Below are 18,697 nucleotides of genomic sequence, written 5' to 3'. Positions count from 1 at the left end.
GTCAGGACTCCGGCTGTTGCTAGGTGACGTTTGTTTGGTATTAGGAGTTGAAAAGCTATCAGGTCTGTTCGGAAAAACAACGATAGCGTCAGTTTTTTGTCGCAAAATTTGGAATTATTGATGAAAGCAGGCCTTTCTTCCCACATAATAGGATAAAGCGATAATAGATTTAGTTTTCAGCCATGGCTCTTGAAACGCAGGCTGTTCCTCAACTTGAACTGGAGGCTGTTATTGGGTTCAATGGTGAGTTTTCCTGCTACCTTTAACTTGTAACGATGCTAGCGACAAGTTGCTCAGTGACAAACTTTAAGGAATACAGTTAGCTCTCTCTTCAAATGTTGTTTAACTGTCAAAGTAGTCACAGCTAACTGATTGTTGCCGCTCTGTTTGTTAACTAGCTTGAGTCATACAAAGACCGCACAGGTTGGATTCTCTGTCTGCTCATCCACTCTTAAAACAAGACACCATCCATCACCATACAAACAGTTTATATTCGTCCACTTCTGTCTTAAAACATATAAGATCTTAATGCTGCACTTTGTTTCATCAGGGCATGTGTTTTCTGGTCTGAGGGTCCATCCTGACAGAGAGCACCTGATCTATCCTCTAGGATTCACAGTCATTGTTAAGAAAATCAAAGACGGCAAGCAGGAGTTCCTGCACGGACACACGAACAATGTGTCCTGTGTCTCAGTGTCCAAAAGTGGATCATATATTGCCTCTGGACAAGTCAACTTTATGGGCTTTAAGGTAGCTGTAGTTCAGATTCACTTTCCTCATGTAAAGTTTCTGATAACTCACCTAAATGTCTGACACCTTCTTTCCATCTTTGTCATTTGTCTTCCATTGTTTTGCATTAGAAACATGAGTGCTTGAATCCACTTGCAGTCAGGAATAGCATGGAATGCAATGTTTTGAATCAATATATCCATGTTTTCCCAGGCTGCGGTAATTATCTGGGACTATGCACAGCGAACAATCTATGCCCAACTGCTGCTCCATAAGGCAAAGGTAGAGGCACTGGCCTTCTCTCCCAACGACAAGTACCTGGTGTCCCTCGGTGGTCAGGATGATGGCAGGTGAACTTCACGTCCATGTGCTCACTCCCAGAAAATCCGATTGTGTAACACAAGAATCAGGACAGGAGGAGTGTAAATTCACTGCACGTGTTGAGTGTGTGAGGTGTTTTCTGTGTGTTTTCAGCATAGTGGTGTGGAATATTGAGACCAAGCAGGCCATCTGTGGGAGCCCAGCTTCGGCTCACAGTGCGGGCCACTGCCTCACTGTGCAGTACTCCAACACAAACGACGATATCTTTGTTTCTGCTGGGAGGTGAGTGAGTGGTGTCTGCTAGCATCCTGGAGACCAAGTGTCAACTAACGCAGGTTTTACAATAAATCTTAATTCATTATTTCAGCACATCTAATTGCTTCTTTTTTTTTGTCAGCATAGCCACCTTCAAAATGTCTCTTTATCACATTCCTTCTTGTTGGTGCACCATTCGTATTATTCTCTTGGTGTTTTAATGTGATTGGTCTTTTTTGGGCAGCGGAACATTGCGGGTCTGGGAGCTGGACCTCCTCAACAGGAAGATCAGACCCACTGAGTGTCAGATGGGCAAGCTGAAGAGGATTGTGAGGTGTTTGGAGGTATGGTGCCATTTTGAAGTTTTGCAAACGGTCATTGCCAGAGGTCTGATGGGTGGTACAGCTGCAGTGGTAGTAGTGCTGCTCCTCTTGACTTGCTTATATTACCACACAGATTTCAGAGGACGATAACTTCATTTACTGTGGCACCACCAGTGGAGACATCATGAAAATCAACCTGAAGACGGGGCTTCTGAGTGACTGTGGTCCGCTTAAAACAAAATTCAGCCTGGTAGGTCAGCACAAAGGGAGTCATTACGTTCCTAATTTTGCTCTGTGAAGGGCATTTCAGCTGTTGCCCATTCACCTTCTGCGTGATTCTCAGGTCTCCTGCTGAGTATGTAGAGCTGATTCCTGATTACACACTCCTTTAGAAATGCATGTAATGACTCATGCCACGTGTTTCATTTGAGCTGCCACTGTGATTTCTTTTACATCTTTTATGGATCATGTCCTTGTCATTCCTGATATCAGTCTTATTGTGGGGTACGTTTTTTTTTTTTTACTGTAAGGTCTTTTATTTAGAACTTGACAAGCTTTTAGCTTATACTTCCTTTCAGGCAGCTCTGCAATATTTGATAAAACTCAAAAGGGTCTTTCAAGGACTAGGAATTTGAAAAGTGATATATAGTAAAACTCATCCGTGATGCCTTTTCTATGCAGGGTGTCACTGTCCTCAGGATACTGAAGTCTGGGGACCTGCTTGTAGGCTCCGGATCTGGCACCTTCACTCTGTGTTCCAAGACAAACTTCAAAACTCTCAAGTGAGTCCTGCAACTGTGTCATTTGAATCGTTTCCATTAAAACATACTGAGATTTGGTGATATTTCATGGTGGTTAAGATTTAGTTTTTTTCTCTATGTGCTACTATGGCAGTGTAATGTAAACTTTTTAATGTGTTTATTTTACAGTGCTCATTATCAGCTCATTTTTTCCTCTTCTCACACATAAGGCAAGTCCAGCTGGAAAAGGGGGTGACATCCATTGCTCTGAGGGGAGAGGGCCAACAGTTCTTTGTTGGGACAGAGGCTGCTCAGATGTACCGCTTCAGTTATGAGGACTTCAGAGCTGAACTCATTTCCACCAGCCACAACAGTGCTGTCAAGCATATAGCCTTATGTTGGTAAGTGAGCCAGACAATGGAGGAAAAGTCAGAGTCATCAGTCAGTCTATGTTTTTTATGATTTTGATCTGAGACGCACCAAAGAGAATAAAATGGAAAATGGCATTCATATTTCAGATTTTGAATTTGGCAAGAAATATAAATCATCCATCACAAGATTCACGTTGCTCGACAGGATGTTTATGATGCTCTGTTTAAAATCAGAACATTTTGGAGATAAACATTCAGTCGAGCCTCTTGCACAATGCTGGTACAATTTCCAGTGAACTACAAGAACCCCAAACATCAAAGAGTGTTGGGGCCAGCTGCCTGTCCAGATTCCTATAGGGCTGTTTGAGGTTGTATAAGTCATGATTCAACATTTCTGTTGTCGCATTTGTCCACCAAAAACAACAGTGCATCCTCAGTGTGTTCCCAAGCTCGACATGATGCTGAGGTCGTACTTACAAGCGGTCAACAACACACCAAAAATTGTTGTTAACCTTCAATTGGTGTTCTGATCTGCAGAGATTTACAGTGGATAGTCAGAGAAAGACCTGGCTCTCTGTTTGCATAACAACAGTCATAAGTTAGCATATTGTAACGCCATGTTTGCTCCCTGGCTCTCTCTATATTCTGTTAAACTCATACATTTCTGCTATATATGTACTAGAGATGACAAAGTGTCCTCTGTGTTGTCTGTAGTCCAATAAAACAAACACAACCATGAGATTGTAACGCATGTGTTTTTGCTGATGGGCTCCCTTAAAGCTATTATGAACATTGCAGGCGATGGCTCCTTTACCTCTAGTGTGAGTAACTCTATGTCTTTCTTTGAGCCAACAGCTGAAACCTCATGTATCTCACATAATGCATGACTTCAGTACCCCATTCTGCTCACTAGAGGGTGACACACACTTGCCTCATCCAAGTTGATCAATCACAAGCTGAGCAAAACAGTTGGTTTTAAATATATTGTACAAACTCATGGGTAATGTATTGAATCCAGTGTCATTAATAACATGGATAATTGCTTAAATGTCTTTAAATCAAGCACTTTAATAACAAATGCTTATACCCACACTGACTTCACTGTGATTTCACGTTTCTCTTGTCTGTTTTTCTGCTAGCGGAACATCAGAATTATTTGCGACCTGCTCTAAGGAGGACATCAGGCTGTGGCACATAGACAAGCCCAAAGAGCTGCTGCGCATCACTGTACCCAACATGACCTGCAACTCCCTGAACTTCATGGCTGATGGACACAGCATCATCAGCGGTAGGAATCATAGAGAGACATCTGCAAATAAGACACCAGAGCTTAAAAGTAGTCATAATTCCTCAGTTACTTTTAACTCCTAAGTCAAATTAACTTCTTGACTGATTTGATTTCGCTGTCTTCCAGCGTGGAATGACGGTAAGATTCGTGTGTTTGCACCTGAAAGTGGCCGGCTCATGCTCATCATTCACAACGCACACAAGATGGGTGTGACGGCCATCGCTGGCACCAGGGACTGCAAGAGGATCGTCAGTGGAGGAGGAGAGGGGCAAGTCAGTACACATGGCACTGATCAACATGCTCAGTGTTCTCGTCAGACGACAACACAAAACAACATGATAATGTAACATTTTAAACTGAGGTGCTCACTAATTCCTCCAAGATGTGAATGAACAATGGTTGGGTGCACACTTGCACTATTTTCGTTTTTTTTTCTCAAGGTTTTTTTTTTTTTTTTTCCAGTTAAAGAGCCACATGCTGGAATGATTATTCTCCTCAGTTCATTTGTCAGTAACCAACCTTGTTTCCCAGCCTACGCATTTCACCAAAAGGACCAAACTGATCAGCGGAGGAAAGATCTCCTGCTTGATCATTTGGAGTGAGTGGCAGACACGTTCCTGTCGCAGCTGTGCCTCAGCTGCTCCTGAGCAGCTGTTTGTGCTTTTCTGTCATTTATTGTGAATTTCTGCCTCAGTCTGATGAAATCCGTTTAAGGATGAAAATGTGGACGTTTCAAGCGAAGCCTTGAAATTGGAATTGGTCATTTCTTTGTGAGAAAATCTGCTGTGAATCATTGAGGAGGATTTAAGTTAAGATGGTCAAAAGAGTGAATCCATAAAGCAGACTATACTGTGCACACTGCATCACCCTGCACTCCACATTATCATTTTATGTGCTGTTGAACACTGTGGCATGCAGGATTAATGCAGTATGACAGATTTAGAAAGGAAGAAAGGCAAACTGTTGATCAATACGTATTAATCTTTGTATCCATAGTGGTGCAATTGCATTACCAGCCACTGAAACAAAGATAGGAGACATTTTAATGAAGCGTCAAATCCACTGTAAACGGGACCTCCTGTGGTTCACCTGTCATAGGTGCGTGTTTGGGAGCTGCTGCCGTGTGGCCATCGGCTGCTGGAGATCATGAAAGAGCACAAAGCCACTGTCTCTTGTATTGAGATCAAGAGTGATGACAAAGAGTGTGTCACTGCCAGCTTTGATGGTGCCTGCATCATCTGGGACATAGTGTGAGTAAACCATCATACCCAAACCCAATGCATCCACACATCCAGCATATTTCCTCTTTATTCTTCCACAGTTAGTGCATGGAATACTGTTTTTTGGGGAGCTCACATTTGTTTTTAGTAATGGCATGAAATACTCTTCATAACAACGGCCACGAAATAGAGAGTGCTGCCTTCAGGTCTGAGTCTTAATGAGAGAGAAAAGCTGGAGCTGTTCATCGGTGTCTGCCTGGTACAGTGGAAATGAAAAGCAATCCAGAGCATTCTTTATGAAGAAAGCTTAAAATCCTTTAATCCTTGGGCTTCTTCTGTGAGGAGAATAAAAAACTCTGACGGTGGTCATGTTTTTTTTCACTGTCTCTCCTCCTCAATGAACAAGTCTGTGGATTAAATGCTTCCAGACTGTAGTCGTCAAGAGTAGCATGGATTTCCCTTTTTTTGTGTGTGTTCACCAGCAAGCTGAGGTTTGTAAAGAATATTAGTCAGGCAAGAGCCTTTAATGGATCGGCACCATTACCAGACACAGACGTAATTATTTTTGTGCCCACAGAGAAAGCTGTGCAGGTGTGTGTGCATGTTTTATCTGCATGCGAGTGCACAGACCTTTTAACAGTTGTGTGTAGGTATAAAGATTGGTTTGTGTTTGGAAAAATGAAACTGCACTGGGCAGTTCCACAACTACAAGACCACTACAATGTTGAAAGTTACCCTTCTCTTATCTCTCTTTTTGTTTTTATCTTCTCTCGCTTCTACATTTCTCTGCTGCAGGCGGTTTGTGAGTCTTCAAATGGTGATTGCCAACACAATGTTCCGGACGGTGTGCTACTACCCAAAGGAATACCAGATCATCACCAGTGGCACTGACAGAAAGGTGTGTTTCCGGGCTGTTAATGCTTTCGCTCAGCAGAACCAGTACATACCATTGCTGTGGTCTCAGTATCTTTACCTCAGGGTTTGTTTTGGTTGGTTTTATTCACTGGTGGGTGCAGAAAACTCTGCAGTCATGCCTCACAAGAAAAAAAAAAGGTTGTAATGATTTAAAGTCCCTCAGGGTGCAAAGAGACTGGCACTCAGCAGTCGTAATCTAGATGTCTCATTATGCTGTTATTGTTGTTATAATCTCCAGTCAGTGTGCACGAGAGAAAAGCCTGCTGCTCTGCTAAGATCAGTCTAGAGGAGCACAGTGAAGACTCGCACAATCACACGCACACTTGCATGCCCATGGATTAGTCTGAAAAGCTACTAATTTGTTTCTCAGCTCAGTATAATTAGGCCATTGTGTCTGCTGCCAGTCACTGTGACAAAAACATTGAGCCCTTTAAAAAGTCTGATCAACTCTGCACCACTTCTGTGCGAAGGGTCAAAAGTTCGTAGTGGCAGAATGGAATGCTTGTTTCTTTGATTATACACTTCATCTGCACCTCTTGAACCCGGCCACATGCATATTGCTGCCTCCCCTGCATGCTGAGAGGTGAGGACAAGTTGTGCTGATTAACGCGGCGCTGTGGATGCGCTGAGTGAGCGGAGAGAGAGAGAGAGAGAGAGAGAGAGTGTGAGAGGGAGGGATTCAGGGAAGGGGAGAGAGACGGAGGGAGTGCCGTGGTGTTCGTGCCTTCCTGCGGATGTGCCTGTGCCACCCGAGTGCCAGCCAGATCCACCATCTGCTCAGCCCAGGACACAGGCGCTCTGTCTGGGAGAACAAATACCAACACTCTGCTCTCTCTCTCTCTCTCTCTCTCTCTCTCTCTCTCTCTCTCTCTCTCTCCCCTCTCCTCACTCCTAGTCTTCATCGTGTCCCAGCATGCCTCTGTGAGTAGATTCGCAGAGAGTTCACATCATTGAGAGAAACGGTGAAGACAAAGAGAGGGATCAAGAGAAAAAAATAGACAAGGGGAGCGGAGGGTCAGAGAAAGGTCATTTTAATGAGATGATGGTGCATTCAGTGGGCACTATATGGTGGGAGTTCTATCCCCAGAAAAGTACTCTTACAGCACAATATGAACTCAGCAACAGGTCCAGTCTAGATTTTGTTTTTGTTTTGGTCTTGTCTTGATAGTATCACAGTATAGAGAGATGAAAAACAAAATCACATGAGACAAAGCTTCCTGGCTGGAATCAAACGGGAAAACCATCTGGATGTCCCCATAAGCTCTTTTCTCTGTGCGTCGTGACTGTGAAGCAGGGGCACATTGCCCAACCCAGATTCCAAGAAGAAGTTGGGACACTGTGCAAAAATGAAATAAAAACAGAATGCAGTCATTTGCACAAAAAAGTGTTTACTGACAGCAGATTCACAGTGTTCCTGAGCCCATGTAGTAGAATTACAATTACAAGTGCAACTAGTCATTTGGCAGACGCTTTTATCCAAATCGACGTACATATGAACTCACACACCGATGATACAGCATCAGGGGTAGTTTTTTGGAGGGTTGTTCAGTATCCTGCCCAAGGATACTTCAGCATGTGGACTGCTGAGGTGAGCAATGTGTTATTAACGAAAGAGGTTTCCTTATAATACATCATTATTTTGCATGGCCCTTTTTGAATGCATATTTTCAAAGGAAAGACTCACACAAGGACTTCGTGAGGTCTGTAGCTGAAGCGGCTGAGCTCGGGTTGTGAACTCAGGTCTTTCTTCATTGTGAGATGAACAGTACCAGTGGTAGGCCTGACGTTTTAAAGTGACATTGCTTGCCGCATGTAATTAATTACCTGGTGGCTCATGTCGTGGCTGTAGGCCAGTTTGCCAGGCTGAGGTGGAGGGAACACAGATGGGCCAAAACAACTCACACAGGTGGGAGTCTCTAATAAGCTGCTGAAATGAGATAAGGAAGGGGGGGAGGGGGGTACAGTATACAAAAAACTGTACATATAATATTATTTTGATCCTCATTCGTGGTATTCTTAGAGGTACTGCTTTGTTTGCTGCTGGTTGAAAAGATGGTGCTTTCATGTTGGTGAAGACTTTAGAAACACACACCTCGGCTGAATGAATCTGCATCTTCGGTGCAGCTGTAAGCCTCGTGTGTCATTTGATACGGATTTCAGAGCTTTTTTTATTTACTCTTTGTAATGATCCACTTCCCCCTCTGGTTGTGGCTGTTTTCCTAAATTGTGTTCTGCAAAGTTATTTGGTGGAAATAACATCACATCATATGAATAAACCGCTCCATGTCAGAGGAATCCTGCAGTTTCATGCACCCCCCCCCCCCCACAGAAATGTTCCTGTGGCTTGTAAGGGCCAGAGAGAATCACTCTGCAGTTCTGAAACTATAAATACAATTCTTTTTGTCTCTCCCTGAGCCTTTTGTTCCTCTTTCATTCCATAAAAACCAACAGTATTTGATATGTCTGTGCAGGATTACATTTCCCCTCCTTTAATGCATTATAGCCTCGGTCTGTGCAGAGAATGAAATCCTGTCTCAGGGACTCCTCTTAGAAATGTTGGGCTTCTTCCGAGCGGCTCTGTGTACCATGGACTTTTACAAATAACCAACTTATGTAATGCTGCGTCCGATTTCATTTAGTTTAGTCCAACAGTAAACTTCTTTAGCAGCATTACAGTCAGGATACATAGAGATTTTTCAGTAATTAGATCTCTGGTGTGTACTGCTTTTAACCCTTGATTGACGTTGAAGTGCGTTCTGTTCAGCCTTCATTTTACAGACTGAAATAGCTCCTGGACTTTTAAACACACATGGGGACTGAGGTCAGTGCTAAGGTCTGTCACTAATTCCTCTGTCAGAAACTCCTTCATACAGGATGACTCACAAGACTGATTTCAAGCCTTTCAGTACATTTATAGCACCTAACCTTTAAGATGTAATCAGGTTGGTCATATAAATAACAAGAAAGGGTCCTCGGTGGTGGGAGGTTCTGTGATGTTTCAGCTGCCTGCGCTATAAATAACTTCAGCTAACAATTGTCTTTTGTGAGACATGATACTTTGACAGCCGCAAAGCTCAAGGGATGATTAAATCTCATTTAGATCAGCAAATGTGGTTTCAGTAGGTGTGTATGTGAGAGGCAGCAGCGGCATGTAACGAAGCACAATTATGTAACTAAGTACATTTACTCAAGTCCTGTGCTGCACAGATTCAAGGTACTTGCACTTCACTTGAGCATTTCCGTTTCACACAACTTACCCTACTGCTCTTAGAGGCAAATATTGTATTTTTTACTCCACTACATTTGTCTCACAGCTTTAGTTCTCTAGTTACTTCTCAAATTACTATTTTTCATAGTAATCTTCCTGTCCAGAGAAAACCATGTATCTCCATATTTGGTCATTTTTTTTGATTTGCTGTAAACGTTGACTTTTTAGAGATACGTGGTTCCCGCAGGACAGCGACACCACAAACTTATGATGATCTTAGAAAATGTTACACATTGCTGTGGATTAAACTACACAACAGTATATAAAATAGTTAGAATGAATACAAGTTTAAACATTTACAGCACAGTAATTTAGCAGTAATATTAATCCAGAAACATCAGATATATTCAGAAAACACTGACAGGGACTAGTTCACTGCAGCATGACTACTTCTACTTTTGATACTTTAAGTAAATTCTGCTGATAATACTTAGATACTCAAGTGAGGTTTTGAATGCAGGACCTTTACTTGTTGTGCAGTATTTTCACAGTGTGTATTACCATCGAAGTAAAGGATCTGAACACTTCTTCCACCCCTGGAGAGAGCTTCTAACCATAGAACTACACATTTCCATACAGACTAAGAATAATAGGGCAGTAAAGGTAGTTTGAGGTCACATATTGCATATTATCAAAAAATAGGGAATAATACAGCAGATGATAATGTAGTAGAACAATAGCACAACAACATAGAGATGCTTTCAGCTGCATCGTGTGTATACCAAGCCAATGGAAGTGCAGAAGAAAGATCAAAAGGTTCTGTGTATTCATGATGCATCCTTGGCGATTCAATAAAAGAGACGGTTCATGCATAGTTAACGCATGTTTTAATCTCCTTCCCTCTTGGACACCGGCTCCTCTGTAAACAATAGCGGTGATGTGCTAATGTGTGTTCTGATACCTGAGACTACAGTTCAGGGTTTCTGTGCCTTAACGTCCGCCTGCAGGTTTCTTACTGGGACGTATACGACGGTTCAGCCATCAGAGAGCTGGAGGGCTCGCAGTCTGGGGCTATCAATGGCATGCACATCTCAGAGGATGGCAGACACTTTGTGACAGGTAATGGCCCATTACCCATCTGCTGCTTCTCGCTGTATGTTGTTGCCGTGCTCCTTTTAGTGATTTTCCTATCAATATAATTCAGTTGAAAATAAATGAGCTGAAATCTACAAATTCTCTGGGCGACACAAGCACTCAATATATAGACTGTCATGCTTTTATACTTGCTGATCAAAGCACGATTGTCTTTTTCTGGGAATATATTTTTTTAGTTCCTCTTATATAAAGAACTGTATTATTAAATGCTTATACCTGTCTTGAGTGTGTTTGCATCTCCTCTGCTGACCTTATAATCGACGCTCTCACTCAAACTTCTCTCGGGTTGTTGACATATTTTTCACGGCAGGAGGAGAGGACAAGCTGCTGAAGGTGTGGGACTACATGGAAGGCGTAGTAACCCACATAGGAGTAGCTCACAATGGCAGCATCACTGGCGTCAAGCTCTGCTCCAACAACAGGACCCTAATCAGCACCAGCGCAGACGGAGCCATTCTCCGCTGGAGGTTCCCTCACCCATCTCCCTCTTAATGTGACACGTGGAAGCCACAGAAATGTTTAATCGAGAAACACCACGCCCATATTCAAATGAGCTCTCCCTCAGTGATTCCTCTTCGCAAACGTTCCTACAACAATTAAACCATCTTATATTAACATTAACATGCATAAACACTCTGACCAAAGGAAATAAATGTTTTGATTAAGCATCAGTGACTGTATGAGACCGTTGGCTGTTTTTTTCTTGGGCAGACAAAGGACGATTTCGACACAAGTGAAAAGATTACACTTCTTGAGCAGTGTAGTCTCTTAAGTGCTTATTCCACAGAGGAGCTGAATATAGGTGGGAATCCACAGAGCGACACTTAACTTGAATTTAAAACGATACTTCAAGGCACAAGAACACATTCCTCCCATCAAAGTGTCTGCTTCTTTAGATTTTTTTTTTTTTTTTGAACAACAGAATTAATGTTGTGTTATAGACTTTCCCAATGCAGATGAAACCAGACTATGTAAAAACAAGGCTGTATTATACAGCACATTAAATTTACAGATATGATTCTTCTGTCTGCTGGCTGGAGAGACAAGCAGGAGGCCCAGATTCTTGGCCGATTAAGCACATGGCTGCTGTCAGCTAATCTATCACTGGAAATTCCCTGAAGGATTCTGGTTAAAGAGGGAGGCAACGTGCAACAGAAAGCCTCTCTGACTGTCTCTCATCTCAACCCATTCTCTGCACTATTGTTCAAAATGGCCACTCTAAATAATTAATAAGTCGCCCCTGCTTCCCAAAAAAAATGTGAAATGGCAAACCTGCAGTATAAACCAAGGCAGCAAAAACATCCCTGGATCAGAGAAAAAGGAAGACGCATGAGGAGTCACAGTTTGACTTTTCTTTGCACAGTGGTGTACAATGTGTCCTAACAATGCTGGAAAAGGGGCATTAGGGAAATTATGGAAGTATTGGAGGAGCTCTGACTATCTGTTTCAATAAATCAGCACATCTGGCCCACCAAATTCAATCTTTAGTACTGGTGAGCTGTGAAATTAAGCCTCAGGTGATTAGAATGTGAATATAGCACAGAAAGATGCTGGATCCCCATTGATATCCAGAACCGCTCATGGCGTGTCCTGGCCGAACGGTGCTTTAACATCCATTTCACTTTTGTGGAGCTTCCAGGATGCAGTGGGAGCGGCAGCAGCATTAATGTGTTTGAAGACCGCAGCCAGGGTATTTATAGGATAATGTTCATGGGCCTGTACCTGCTGGTGTGTTATACTAAAAAGGTGTTTCAGTACCAGAAAGAAGCACAAATAGTCCCCCTTGTGCAGTTGATATACATCTTGGTACAAGAAAGCAGGGGATATTCTACACATTTTTCAAAAATAGAAAGCTACAGCAGCCACAAAACACTAAATTACCTGCACTGACCGAGCAGCGTTCTATTGATGATAATGCACCACAAAAACAGAATAAACCGAGGCAGGAATACTGCTTTTGGTCTCACTTAGAAAAACATAAGGCTTTCAGGAAATGGTCGGAAATACGATCAAGTTTTAGATTCATGCAACAATTGTCAAAGGTGTTGTCTTGGCCTCCCACTGAGGCTGTTAAAGTCAGGTGATGCGTTAATTGGTCCTACAGGGGGCAGTTTAAGGCCACCGTGCTTGACACCTATTAAAGACAAGCTACTTCCTTGTGTCCTGTGGAACAAGGGAAGTTTTATGCTCTTTGCCAGCGACAGCGGGAGGATTTCCCGCACGGTGTATCGACCTATCTGTCGCGTTAAATGCTACAAACAAATCCAGGTTAATGAATTCATGTCTGATGGGCGGGCACTAGGCTGGATCCTCCACTTAGAAAGTTGTTCACCGTGGCCCAACCGAGGGAGGAGGGAGGGAGGAATAGCGGTGGTGAGAGAGTCAAAGACCGTACGATCCAGCGCTGAGAGCCATCGACGAGGAAGTGTAATTGAAGCTGCGATGTGGAGAGAGGGAAGCAACTCATCTGCGTAGTTCCTGAAGAGAGCGTCACCCATCACAGCGCACGGACCGCCGGCCACATCGTTCTGGGAATTGCCGGGATGTCAAGGGAATAATATCAGTAATCATGTGCCTTACTGGCACCGAGTCGGTGCCACCTCAGCGGTAAGCGGAGTGAAGGAAAGAGGAGGAGGAGGAGGAGAGGAGGAGGGGTAGACAGCCTGGCAGACAGGTGCGACTCCACAGCCTGTTTCATTTTCTCGCGGTCCTGTTAGAGCCATGGATACCCGCAAGGAAAACAAGGTAAGAAAACCCATGAAACCCAAAACGACCAAGCGAAAAGAGAAGAAATACAAAGCCGGCAGGTTTGTCAGGAGGAAATCGCTGCGATCTTTTGGGAATTTCATGGGAAGGATCCTTAAAACTTTGGGCACTTTGGCGCACTTTGGCGACGCGGAGCCGCCGGACGCGGAGGACGACGACGGCGGCTTCGGACAAAGCGCGTCTGGTGGTTTCAAAGACGACTGTCCGCAGGTCTCCAGGGAGGGAACCGCGAAGAAGATCTCCACGGTGTCCTCCTCTCACGGCTCGGTGAAAGACAGGCTGTCGTGGTGTTATGGCGACAAGACCCCCGGGGTGCTGGGACTGAAGAACCACGGCAACACCTGTTTCATGAACGCCGTGGTTCAGTGCCTCAGCAACACGGACCTGCTGGCCGAGTACCTCGGGCTGGAGCAGTACAAGTCGGACGTGTGTCACGGGAGGCTGAACGGGGAGGTGAGGGGCGAGGAGCGGCAGAGCGCCCGGGGAGAGGTGACCGAGCAGCTGGCGTCGCTGGTTCGAGCCCTGTGGACGCTGGAATACACGCCGCAGCTGTCTGTGGAGTTCAAGGTGAGGACAGAGATCTGTCAGCCTGTCGTTGTTGGTGTCACCGCTTTGTTTAGATGTATCTCCACAGTTTTTACTTGGGAATTCATGTTTTGCACTTTATTGAACAAGGTGGGTAATAGCAAGGCTGAGTGTCCCATCTGAACAAAGCCTGCATGGGCCCCAGAGCACCCAAGGGCCCTGAATCCCCCAAGTTAAACCCAGTGTCAATTGGTTTGAGATCATTGGATTAACTGCACAGTTGTTTCTACCACAGAACAATAAAACCAAAACCTCGGAGCCTTAAGGCATTGTAAATCAAATCACTGCAAGCTAATTGACAGGCAGCCGACCTGCAGCCAGGTAGGGTCTCAGAGCAAGAGTACTGCCGGGTTCCTGGCTCCAAATATAATTAAACTGCTCTCAGTGGGCACTTAGAGAAGACAGGGTGCATGCATGTTGCATAAAAGACGGGGTGAATAGGGGCTCAACAGGAAATTTGTGCCCATGTGGGATCCTCCAACAGATAAAGAAACATGATCATTTCAGTCTGGATTCGCTTTTGGATCTTTACATTCTTCTCATAGTGTCTCCAGTAAGACTTGGTACTTATGCTATTGTAAACTGCAACCACACACACACATAATGTTTATCCTGCATGTCTCTACAATGTGTAACAGCCAATCAACAGCAGTTTTAGATCTTGGTACAAGCATACCGCATGTGTTTTGGCTCACAGACACTAAATTTGCTCTTTAGGAATCAAAATTTGGAACAAGGACAAGACATTTTTCAATACTCGATAGTATCAAAGCAGTCGGTTGGTGCCACAATAGCGTTGAAGTTCTGAACCCAGCCCTGAACAGAGTGTGTTTTGGTGTGTCAGGAGGTGAACATCAGCCCTGTGAAGCAGTGATAACACACCACCTAACCACTTTGCCTCACGGTTTCGACATTTTATTAGTGTTTGTTGAGCTAGTGGTAGTTTCGTGGTTACTGATTACATGAACTCGGTAGCGTCTCCGCTTGACTCACCTGCTGCAACAATCCAGCCCTTCAGGTGGTTTGTCTGCATTCCCTGACTGTCATGTGGAGTGCGGGGGAGTCGAGCATTCCTGTCGTTTCTGCACCAACTGTTAAATGCATGCGATAGCAGCGTACAGACTACATTGCCAACGATATTAACTCAACAAGTGGTAGTACACTTGCACACAGAAGGCTTGCTGTTGCAGTCACTCAGGACTGCAGGGCCCCCCCCAGCCTCCCCTCTGGGCTTACCGGATGACAGTCAACCAGTAGACTTACCGAGGAGTAACTACTCTGTTGCATCAACAGCCTGGGGCAAGTTATAGGGGATGGGGGGTATGCAACATGTGCACAAAAGCACACACACATCCAAACACACAGGCATGGGGAGACAGCGTGAGTGGGATATCATTCATAATGGAAAAGGTTGATTTTCATGACAGTGACTTTGGATACAGCTTTCTTTCCCCACTACCACTAGGTAGTAATAAGGAGTAACTCGTCTAAAGCGAGGGAGAGTGCTGTTCAAAGCCGTAAGAGACGGGCAGTGATTAGCGCAGAAGGAGAGCCTAATGCTGTCTTGATCTGAAAACCACAAGGAGTCGCGGTGTTGTAGATCATTAATGCTGAGCACCTTGCATGCACGTAAGATTTAAAGAGCAGATTTGAAACTCTCGTCACGTGCAGCTTCGCTAACTTGACTCCCTGTAGACTTTTGAAATAATAAAAAGCTTGTGATGGGTAGAAAAACATCAGGGAACACAAGGTCTTGGAGGGTATTCGGGTAAAGATTAAAGGCCTTGAATGGAGAAATCTGAATTTATACTCCTTAAAATGACCTCTTTTGAAATGGCTGCTGGTTCTAGTGTGCACCACGCGATGAGAGCGACTCCTCTTGATTTCAGGACATAGTACCAAATATATGAAGAGCATGCTGCATGGCTCCTGGTCTGTTATGTCACTGATACCATGCATGAGCTCTGGGACAAACCTTGGCAGTGTGATGTCTTTTACTTTACAGCTGATGTAATTGTTCAGTCTCAGCGTGTCTCACTAGCTGTGTTTCCATCAAAGCTGTTTTAGATCTTGAAGTATTGCATTAGAAAAGGTTAGTGGAAATGAAAAAAATAAAAATAAAAAAAAAATCAGAAAATTCAGCTTTTACACTCCGAATCAGCTCTGACAAAGTGACGATTTAGCTCATATGACTGATCAGCTGTTTCCACTGTCAGTGTCATCCCAGATAGTCCCATAACACACACACACACACACACACACACACACACACACACACACACACACACACACACAAATATCCTGAGGAGCTCTTGTAGATGAGCAAGGTGACTGTTTTTTAAATGCTTCTTCTTTGAGGTTTGTTGGTGGTTGCCAAACAACTGGTTTTGCTTCCAGGTCTCCACTTCTTCTACTCTGTGTATTACAGCCGTGTGTAACGAATCCTAATTGCGCCTAATTTGCCTTTTCTCTTAGTTTTTTTGTGACATCTCAACAGTTTGCTTCAAATTCACATGACACTGAGACGAAAACGTGGCTATTTAGATCCTTTCTGTTTAACGGAGTTGAAAATGGGGCCTGATATTAGCGACTGTGAATACCAGCAGATGGAAGGACATACTGAATATTAGGGCTGGAACTTAATGTCTGAACATGCCGTCCTGTGTCTAAATAGAGGCATTCACTCTTTCCTCCATTTTGCTCTAATACCTCTCATCATAGTTGGCTGCAATGGAAAAAAAACCCCCACGTCCTTCACTCCCCTTTTCTCTCATCGACGCAGTGATTTGTGTCTGTCTGCTCATCCCAGGGTGAAGCATGAGAGAGGATGTTTACTGTAGCAAGTGCATTCATCCTGAGAAAGGAGGATGCCCCCCTGCTGAGAAGCCTCCAATGGTGTGCACTCAGAGGGAGAGAGAAAGAGAAAGTGGGAGGGAGAGACATTGCTGGTAAACAAAACTATCATTCCCTCCTGTGATCTTCACAAGATCCCCCCCCCAGTCTGTAATTGGAGCAAGGGACAGACAAACCTGACAACTGATCGCTATTACCAAATCTCTCCACACTTAACGAGAAGCACTGGCTGGCAGGGAAGCGGAAGAAGGAACTTTTCTCTCAGACGAGGGTACTTTTTCTAACGTCTTTTGCTTTTAGATTGATATTTGGAGCGAGTATAAGTCACAAGCCTGTGACTGTGTCCCAACTGAAGATACCACAATGATCTCTTGACCTCTGAATTTAGATATTGAGGTGCGTCCTCTGGAAAAGTTTGACTTGGAGCTGGAGAGCATGTTTTGTTCTACTTTCTTGCCCTTTGACAAACCAAGGTGCAGCCTGTTGTGCTGCGCTGTATGCAGGCATCCAAAATAATTCATATCCACTGTGAGTATACCTCACAGCGGAGTAGAGTTGGGCCACATGACGGCGCAACGGCGGAGGTTTGGTGATACTGTTTCCACTGTGGCAGCTAGCACTTGGTGTCTGGAAAGTGAAAGTGTTCAGACGGAGGAGGAGGCGGCATCCCAACCAACCCACCATGAGGGAAAAGAATTTGTTACGGGGGGGGGGGCGACTTCTGCTGTGTGGACATGGTTTGGGTGCAGGCAATCTGACATTTCGTGGTTATTTTAAACCATTTCATTAATGAATTTTCAGAACAATGACATTGTCAAATGAACTGTTACCAAGATATAAAATGACAAAGGATTTTGTTATTTTTCCGCTCATACCAGAGAGTATAAATGATGAGCAGAGTCACTGTTGGATTCCGATATGGGAGTATTCACAGTGCCTTCTGCGAGCTTTCATGCATGCTGCTGTCTTCAGGTGTAGTCCCACACACGACCGCCTCACCAACCTTCATCTGAGTTTCCCTTCCACCACAGCAGAGACCTACAACTTGACACTCATCTCAGCTGTGAGGTTGCTCACCCACACCTGAAATGTGTTACCAAATGCAGCAAAGCTTATTAATGACGACACCAACCTGATGGAGGTGCTGCCTGTAAAGGTCACAATTTTCAACTTTGCCCGAACTGCTTCGCTACACATTTGATGCTGATGAAATCTGGAGGGATGAAGTGTCCTTTTATCGGCCGGACCAGAAGTTGTCTACATTAATTTAACTTGATGACAGAGTGTGGCTCTTTCTCTTCTACTGCGTTACACTCCTGACCTGAAGGATTTAACAACACTGTAACTACTTTTAGAAGTCGCAGCGAGGAGGCCGGATTCATCTTTTTTTACGCTTGACGGGAGCTGCAGCTCCGTGAGGCCAGTGGAGCTCAGGCGGGAGGATGAAGCCGGGAGTTTTAAGTAGTCTTGTTTGTTCTGGGAGTGCAGGCAGTGTGTGGCAGTGAGGCAGGCCGGAGAGACGGATGTTTTGTTTGTCTTTTCTTGTCTCTGCTCTTTGTCAAGGACCACTCTCGTTCTCGCTGTTGACGCTGACGATGTATACAACGCTTGTAGAGAGACGTGCATCGCGGAGGGGAAATGCACCACCTGGACTCGCACAGTGAGACTGCCATCCATTTCAGTTTGAGTGTGGCAGTTTTTTTTTTTTTTTTTGCAGTGAAGCAGATGGGGCCTTTTTTTGGGGGGGAGATTTTTGCACAAGATTTATTTCCAGTTTTTAAGCACACAATAGATAATAATATTTAGTGTATATTTGGAAGAAGAATTTATGTCTCAGCTGTTGAGGAAGTGATAACGCTTCAAACACTTCGTCTCACACTTACACAACACAAGCCAGACCACTTATAAGTACTGTTACAGAGCCGCCATATGCTGTCTGGAAGCAGCATGCATTCCCACGACTCAGTG

At 44.2% G+C, this 18,697-nt stretch overlaps 2 protein-coding genes across 2 annotated transcripts in view; both read left to right on the top strand.

Annotated features, from left to right (window-relative positions):
- The first annotated feature begins 79 nt into the window (after positions 1-79).
- Positions 80-11,159, top strand: cfap52 (cilia and flagella associated protein 52). Its single transcript, XM_076729493.1, has 14 exons — positions 80-243; positions 551-750; positions 943-1,079; positions 1,204-1,332; positions 1,550-1,649; positions 1,762-1,878; positions 2,310-2,410; positions 2,599-2,769; positions 3,879-4,027; positions 4,154-4,299; positions 5,126-5,277; positions 6,043-6,145; positions 10,378-10,489; positions 10,836-11,159. The coding sequence occupies exons 1-14, from the start codon at positions 183-185 to the stop codon at positions 11,015-11,017; spliced, it is 1,860 nt and encodes a 619-aa protein (XP_076585608.1). The 5' UTR covers positions 80-182; the 3' UTR covers positions 11,018-11,159.
- A 1,680-nt stretch (positions 11,160-12,839) lies between these two features.
- usp43a (ubiquitin specific peptidase 43a) overlaps positions 12,840-18,697 on the top strand; it is a 106,643-nt gene continuing 100,785 nt past the window's right edge. Inside the window, exon 1 of the mRNA XM_076727771.1 lies at positions 12,840-13,858. Within this exon, the coding sequence (XP_076583886.1) occupies positions 13,247-13,858 (612 nt within the window). The 5' untranslated portion in view covers positions 12,840-13,246. The remainder of the gene's footprint in view (positions 13,859-18,697) is intronic.

This window comes from Chaetodon auriga, chromosome 4 (genome assembly GCF_051107435.1).
Source record: "Chaetodon auriga isolate fChaAug3 chromosome 4, fChaAug3.hap1, whole genome shotgun sequence".
NCBI classification, from domain to species: domain Eukaryota; kingdom Metazoa; phylum Chordata; class Actinopteri; order Chaetodontiformes; family Chaetodontidae; genus Chaetodon; species Chaetodon auriga.
This window is presented reverse-complemented; position numbering and strand designations above follow the sequence as displayed.